This window comes from Arachis stenosperma, chromosome 5 (assembly GCF_014773155.1).
Source record: "Arachis stenosperma cultivar V10309 chromosome 5, arast.V10309.gnm1.PFL2, whole genome shotgun sequence".
In the NCBI taxonomy this organism is placed as follows: Eukaryota; Viridiplantae; Streptophyta; class Magnoliopsida; order Fabales; family Fabaceae; genus Arachis; species Arachis stenosperma.
The window spans coordinates 132,130,389-132,138,928 of record NC_080381.1 but is presented as its reverse complement, the minus strand read 5'-3'; the positions used below and the strand labels follow the sequence as shown (position 1 = coordinate 132,138,928).

General features: G+C 34.5%; 1 protein-coding gene across 1 annotated transcript; it reads right to left on the bottom strand.

Moving 5' to 3' along the window:
- Positions 1 to 209: 209 nt before the first annotated feature.
- LOC130981430 (uncharacterized) lies at positions 210 to 1,574 on the bottom strand. The gene is made up of 2 exons (XM_057905029.1): positions 680 to 1,574; positions 210 to 463 (listed from the first exon to the last, which is right to left on the bottom strand). Exons 1-2 carry the CDS (start codon positions 1,572 to 1,574, stop codon positions 210 to 212), a joined length of 1,149 nt encoding a protein of 382 aa, XP_057761012.1.
- Positions 1,575 to 8,540: the final 6,966 nt, after the last annotated feature.

Below are 8,540 nucleotides of genomic sequence, written 5' to 3'. Positions count from 1 at the left end.
AACTCACCACAGTCACGTCGTTGACGATGGAGGTCAATAGCATACTCTACTCCACTTGGCATCTCACGCACTTCAAAGACCTCATTCTGCCTATCGAAGCAATTAACCTGAATGTTTCCTGATGCAAGTTGATTTGCATGAATTTTGGAGGTCACATGCTCAGAAAAAACATGGCCAACATTAATCTGAGCCTCCGCTTCAGCTCTTTTTTATGTGAACAACTCATTAAGCCTGTAGAATGTTGCTTTCACAAGTGCAGTGATGGGAAGATTGCGTGCACCCTTCAAGACTGAGTTGATGCATTCCACTAGATTAGTCGTCATGTGACTCCATCGGTAACCACCGTCGAATGCCAACGCATACTGTTCGCGGGAAATACGGTTTAACCAGTTAGTGTACGCCTCTCCCCGCTCTCGTAAACGCTGGTAACGCACTTCATACTCACGAACTGTCCTAGAATATCCTGCACAATATCAGATACCAAACATGAAAAAATAAGTTTCATGAACGCTAGATTGTTCGTGGCTATGTTAATAACGAACTTTGAAGTACTTAATGTTACCTATATTGACGACAAGCTTTTACAGGTACGGTGCTTTGAATTTCCTAAGAAAGTTCGACTCTATATGCCTTATGCAAAATATGTGGAAAGCTCTAGGAGGTGACCAAGCTCCGTTACTGCGTTCCACAGCTGCATTTATGGATTTATGTCGATCCGATATCAGTCCCACACCATCCCGAGTCACAACATGTTGACGCAGGTTACTAAGAAAAAAGTGCCACGCATTATAAGTCTCTCCCTCGACAATAGCAAATGCAATCGAAACGATATTGTTGTTACCATCCTGGGAAACGGCCACTAACAAGCAACCCTTATACTTTCCGTACAAGTGAGTCCCGTCCACCTTGACAACTGGCTTACAATGTCTGAATGCTCTAATGTAGGGGTAATAGCTCCAGAATACTCGATGCAATACACGGATATCACTTACCAAGTCATCCCCTTGATATGCAAGCATAGTCTCAAAATGTATGACAACTGATGACTCCTTATGACACATGGCCTCGAACCATATGGGCAACACTTTGTAGGATGCTTCCCAACCTCCAAATATTTTCTCAATTGACTTTTGCTTAGCCAACCAAGCTTTTCGATAACTGACGGTGTAGTTGAACTTCGATTGCACTTCTGCAATAACTGATTTTACCTTTAACGAGGGGTCAGCCTCAACCAACAGCTTTATGACTTCTACAATTGTATTTGAATCCAGCTTTGAATGATCCTGAGAAATGGTTGCTCTGGTACAAGTGTGACTGCCGTTGTACCTCCTAATAACCCAACAGTACTTTCTGCTGATCATGCTAACTCTGATAAGCCAACCACACCCTGACCCATACTGTGTACACTTGGCATAAAATGTCAACGGCTCCGACTCATACACACGGTAGTCTACACTTCTTCGAAGGGTATACTCCTTCATCGCCTTAATAACAGCTTCTCTAGAACTGAATTTCATTCCCACAACGAATTCACCATCTGCAACAATAGGAACTTCTGCCAGGACGGCAGTCATACCATTAGTATTTAAGACACGATTGTTTAATGACCAAAATTAAAAGTAAATCAGTACTCACAACATCAATAATGATATAAATAAGCTTTACATTACGTTATTATCTCAATCTCAATAAAATAAAAACACAAACACATTAATAAATACTGTTAATAAATACAAATTAACAAAATAACTAAAAATAAATACTAATCAGCTAAATAACTTCATAAATACTATAATAAATACTCATTAGTAAACCGTAATTAACTAAATAACTGAATAAATACAAATTAACTAAATAACTAAAAATAAATACTAATCGCCTAAATAACTCCATAAATACTATAACAAATACTCATTAATAAACCCTAATTAACTAAACAACTACATAAATACAAATTAACTAAATAACTAAAAATAAATACCAATCGCCTAAATAACTTCATAAATACTATAATAAATACTTATTAATAAATCTTAATTAATTAAATAATTAAATAAATATTGGTTCCTAAATACTAATTAATTCAAAATATTTTTATCTTAAAATTGACTAAATAAACTCTTTTACAAATGCTAATTGAGTACCTGCACTCATATAGTCCGAAAACTTCGGAGCATGCATGACTTCCAAATCCAAAACTCACAAGAAAGATGGCTCCTCAAATGGCACTTCGTTCGTGAGTGCATTTGCCACGTCTGTCACATTCAGAGCCACAGTACCGTCACCTTGATCTTCATCTCTATTTGGACCAACAACTTCGTAATTGCTTTCAAACTCTTTCTCACTGTCACTATTGTAGTCTTCCCATAAAATATTTTGGTCGGCCTCAGATTGTTCGAATTCAATGTACAACTCGATGAACGAGATTTGAGCACGACTTTCAATATACATTGAAAATATCTATTGAATGCTCGCTTCGTCTGTTATATATTTGGTCTGAAACTGAACGAATTCACCAAATACTGGTACAAGATATCTGTATAAAATACATGATATTTTTCTTGAGATCTCCGAATCTATCTTCTCACAAATCACATACTTAAACTCTTCAAATGAAATTGTGAAGGGAATAACAACATCTAATGGATCTTCACAAACAAATTTTACTCCTTTAGACGTCTGCAACAAAATCTGACCAAAGTAATACACTTTCAAAAGAACTCTATCATCTATTCCTCTCACTCACTTAAACAGAAACAGAAACTTCACTATCAACTTTTTTTTCCAAGCCAACCAGAAAGACACCAAACCATGAGAAAGAAGAAGAGAAGTCGAAGAAGATGAAGAATGTTAGATCTGGTTGGCTGATTACGATTTACACACATTCGCATGTATATATACACACACAACTCGGACTAAGCAAGTTGTTTAACCTAATTAAAAAAACATATAATAATAAAAACGGACCATCTGATTTTAGTTAGGGAAAATAAAAAAAATTATTCGTGCACAACTCGGACTCAGCGAGTTGCTGAACCTAATTCAAAAAATTAATTAATAATGAAAACAGACCATCTGATTTCAGTTAGGAAAAAAATTTATTCATGCACAAATCGTAGGGTCCAATAAGTTTTTTGTGAATTTTAGATCTTCCCTCCATGCAAAATGGACCCTCCGATTTGCTTACAAAAATTTAAAAACAATGAAATCGTATGGTCCAATTTCTTAACACCAACTCTGAGAAAAAAGCTGTCCCACAAATTGGTCTAGCACCTCCATCATTCATAGCCCGGCACAACACATTCACATCTTCCATAACCAAAAAAATCAGCCGTAATTTAGGTGGCATTTTTTAATAATATAAAATTTTGATGCATTTTTTTTATGTATAGATACTATAAATTTAAAAATTAGATTTGTAAATTTTTTTTAAAAAATTATAAATTTGAAGATCAGATTTTTTTATTTTAAAATTTTATATATATAAATTAGAAAGTCAAATTTATATTTCAATGTTAAAAAATTTTTTAAACATGCAAATTGAATCTTTTGATTTATTTTACATCAAAAATATTTTTATTTCATCACAAATTAGACCATTGAATTTGTATATTATGAAAATTTAAAGGTTCAACTTGTTATTTAAAATAAAATAAAATATATATAAAAAAACACACCAATTAACTATAATATTAAATTACACACAATTTTTTTATTACTAAAAAAATTAGCCACTACTCTATTATTTTATTAATTTTTTACTTTAGATGACTTTGATTCAATCACGTCAATATTATAAAATGTGAATAATGAATCATACTCGCTCTTCTAAAGTGAAAAATAATATCCCATCGTTGATCATCTCTCAAGATATGTTAAGATTATCTCGAATGAATACAATTGTATTTGAATAATATTTGGCTAATTCAATATGAATCAACTTTTACTCTAAACTTAATTTGAATGAAAGCAACAATTTTCCTTTTTTCATTTTTAAGAATTGGTTTGAAATATTTGATGAGATGATTCTATATTTTGATTTTTTATTTTAAAAAGTGATATATTAATCTTTGAAATTTTTTTAAATAACTTTGCGTTTTAACTGTAGCAACTAACTTGGAGAGAGTTGCCCCTGCTTTCAGCTTTTTCTTTTCTATTAGCATCACGTTGGCTTCTCTTCCTTTCTCTTCTGTCCCTTTTTTTTCCACCCTTCTTACTTTCTTCTTTTCTTTCTTTATCAAGGAAAAAATGTATAGTTTTCTTAATACTAATATTATCTTACATCTAAAAAAAATATTTATTCATCTTTGTGTAGAACATTTCCAACGCCTCTCTCTCTCTTTCTTAATTTTTCTCTTTAAAAAAAGTGCAATGACCAACTTGGAGAGAGCTGATCCTCCTAGTTTTCAACTATTAGTATTAAGTTGTCATTTTTCTCTCTTTCATATTCCTTTTTTTCACTTTTTTTTTTACTTTCTTCGTCTCTTTTCTATCGAAGAGAAATAATATAATTTTTCTATTACCAATATCATTTGACATTTAAAAAAGTGTATTTATTCATTGTTGTGCAGAACATTCTCTCTCTCTCTCTCTCTAAAAACAAATACAATAATCAACTTGGAGAGAGTTGTCCCTGCCAATTTTCAACTATTAGCACCATATTGACCTTTCTTCTTTTTTCTTCTGTCTCTCTTTTCTCCACCATTCTCTACTTTTTTCTTCTGTTTTATTTATCAAAAAAAGTATAATTTTTCTGTTACCAGTATTATTTGTTATCTGAAAAAAATATTTATTCATTTTCATGTTGAATTTTTTGACCACCTTTCTCTCTCTTTCTCTTCGTCTCTTATAATCCTTCTATTTGAAGAAAGCGCAAAGACTAACTTGGAGAGAGTTGTCCACACCGATTTTTAGCTATTAGCACCGCATTTATCTCTCTCCCTTTCTCTCCTACCCCTGTTTTCTCCACCTTTCTCTACTTTCTTCTTCTTTTTTCTCCCTTTTTTATTCTTTTTTATTCTTCTTCCCTTTGCTCCCCCCTCTTTCCTTCCTTTTTTCTCAATTTTCTTCATTTTCAAAGGGCAATACCTGCTTTACATATGAATTAAGGAGGTCTAGCAACAACTCCTTGAGACCTGTTATGACAGTCATGATCAATTCAACCATCTGGCACCTTTGTGAAAAAATCCATAATTTTATGTTTGTCTTCTTTTTAAAAAGAATGAGGACATCAACCCAACAAGGGCCACGCACTCAGGAATGAATCCTGAAGATCTCAGATTGGTAAGAGATGAAAGTGCAGCTCTTCTTGTTCAAGGACCCAATTCTAATTGGGCATGTCAAGTCTTTTATGTTGAATAAAGGGCCGAGCAAAATAGAGAAAAAAAGAGGCTTGTCATTAATTACAAGTCACTCAATGTTTTTTTGTAAGATGACAAATTTTCTCTACCAAGAATCCTAGTTATTACACAAAGGCTAAATGGAGCAAAAATATTCAGCAAGTTTGACCTGAAAGCTAGTTTTTGGCAAATAGGACTCCATCCTGAAAATAGATACAAAACAGCCTTTTGTATTCCTGAAACCCAATATCAGTGGATAGTAATGCCATTCAAACTCAAGGTAGCCTATCTCTTTTCCAAAAAATAATGGTTAAAATCTTTGAGCCTATTTTACATTCCACACTCATTTACATCGATGACATCCTACTGTTCTCAAAAGACAATGAAGCCCATAAGGCTCTCCTGCCCCAATTCACTCAGATCGTTAAAGATCGGAAAATCATGCTATCATAAAAAAGAGCTCTCTTGCTAAAACAAAAATTGAGTTCCTCGGGATGGTATTCGAAGATGAATTTTTCTAACCAGGGAATCATATTGTGAAAGAATTAAACCATTTTCCTGACGAAAACATGACAGTCAAACAAGTTCAATAATTCTTGGAAATTGTAAACTACATCAAAGACTTTATTCCAAATGTGGCTAGACACACCAGCCAGCTGTCATCTTAAAAAAGAAACCTCCACCATGGAAACTTGAACAAACAGAGCTGTCAAAATCCTGAAGAAGATAGCACAAGACCCCTCCTCTAAAGATTTCTAGCACAAGAAAAAGGATATTATAGACAGATGCTAATGATGAATTCTAGGAAGCTGTGTTACTTGAGGAGATTAATGGGACAAGACACTACTATGCGCATGTTAATGGATAGTTCAAAGAATAAAAAAATACTACCATGCCACTTACAAAGAAATCCTTGCAGTTAAACGCGGGATAGAAAAATTCAATTTTCACCTCAGTTCTTATCATTTCACTGAGGAGATGGATAACACCTCTTTCCCATCAATGCTGGAAATCAAGAAAAAGATTTTGTCAGATTTCATCTCTTGCGATGGAAAGACTGGTTTTTCCATTATAAATTTGAAGTGAAATATATAAAGAGACACCAAAACATACTTGCTGATTTTCTGTCTAGGCCTACCAAGGAACCAATCCCAAAACCAGTCCTTTACATTTACACTATGAGTACACACAATCTTTCATACACCATTCCATTTTCTGATTGTTCGCTTCACAAGATCCCATACAGAAAAAGATTGGTCCTTTTCCTCTCAAAGCATGACCCCAGACAGAGTTTTAAATAGATTGCCTAGCCAGACAAATCCTGTTCTACTGACTACACCAGCTTCTTATCATAACCAAAATCCATCCGAACCCCAAGGTACTTCAACAAGGATACCCCTTTTTGCACTATACCAATAATCTAAGGACCTATACCAGAGGAAATGATGTGGTATATCTAGGCTCTATCTTTCATATATACATGTGCCATCATAGTACCGATCTTTCTTGTATACCATATCTTGTGTAACAGCATGCAGGCACAATCCCATTTGGTCCGATTATTCTCTATGTATGCTTCATTTGATGAATAGAGAGGAATGCTATACCGACATCAACTGTGGGACAAATCTTCTCAGGCAAAATGAAAATTCTGTTGTTTTGTCACCTTACAGAAGAGTTATTTCACTGGGGGTAACCCACATACCATGAACAGGATTGATATTGTTTGATACTCCACTATGTGACCCACAGATGAAAAGACAGTCCTGAATGCCTTAGCCAAATACCTTTGCCAACTCTAGCAACCTGGGATATATGGGAAAAAAGATATAGTCGAAGGGCTCTCATTCAGAATGAATTTTCCGCCAATTACACTCCAAGAATTCCATTCCAGATTCATAACCTTAGGAATAATTAATCAATTTAGACAGTACTCTTTTTACACTCTAAGAACAGGGCAAAATTTTTCTGATCAGCCTAGCACTTCCAGACATATCCCAACAACAAGCAGAGATTTTGATGAAGGTCTGAATTCTGAAGATCTAAGTGGTAAAGTATATGCCTTACCACCAAGCCCAACCAGAGTTGATGCAGGGATACCCAATGACACCGAAGGCCCATACTCAGACCCATATGACTTATATCTGCAAGATGCCCAAAATCCTAATGAACGAAACACTGAAGATCTGCTTAACTATTTACTGTGATGATACATCTTCTTTCTCAGACAGGGATGGGACCTTCCAGAAGATTATTTTAAGCCATCCATTTACTAAAACAAATGTCCCTACTATGTATAATTATTAAGTGTACTAAAATAAAGTGATCTTTGTTACGTGTCTAGGTAAAGTTAGAAAGAGATAAGACTTATCCTTATCCTCCAGCTGGCATTGTATAATAGGCTTGTGTGAATTCTGTAAGATATTGTTATCTTCAGAGACCTCTATATAAAGAGAAGCTCACCTCAATTGTATTCAGATCTCAACGAACATTGTAATATATCCACTTTTCCTACTTCACAACATGTTCTAAATTTCTTTTTCTCTTTGAAAGCTTAGCTAGTGTTATTTACTTCTCCCTTATCCAGTGTCATTAAGTATGCTCTAGGCTTGCCTCTGTGCTACAGAGGAACCTGCTCATCAGAATATGGCACAAAATCCACAAGAATTTTTCATAGTGAAAAAATGACTCTATCTTATAATACCAAGTTTTGTTTGGACCCTTTAAATTTCAACTGACAAAATGAATGACAAGGTGATAGGGATAATCAAAGGTGTTATAGAATCGATCTTCTGAAGAATCTAGTGACGAAACTGCTGAATCTAGTGAAGAAACTGCCGAATGGTCCGAAGAAGACTATGAAGCAGACCTTTCAGCGATAGCCATGGTCAACCCTATAGAAGAAGAAGATGAAGAAATAACCTCTGAAAGAGATAAATCAGCAGTTTCAGTTAATCCTCCACAGACAGGATCTTCTGAAGTAAATACTTCTAACAAATGGTTTATCTTTGATGATATCCCACCATCAAGATACAGGAAAATGTTAAATGAATTTGGTGCTTGAATTGAAACCAACATGGCTAATCCAAATCTTTCAAGCAGACAAGTCCTTGCAGATTTTATAAATCGGATGACTGGCAATCTCCAAGAATGGGTTAACAACTTTTCTGAGTATGAAAGGCTCCAACTCATTAATAGTAC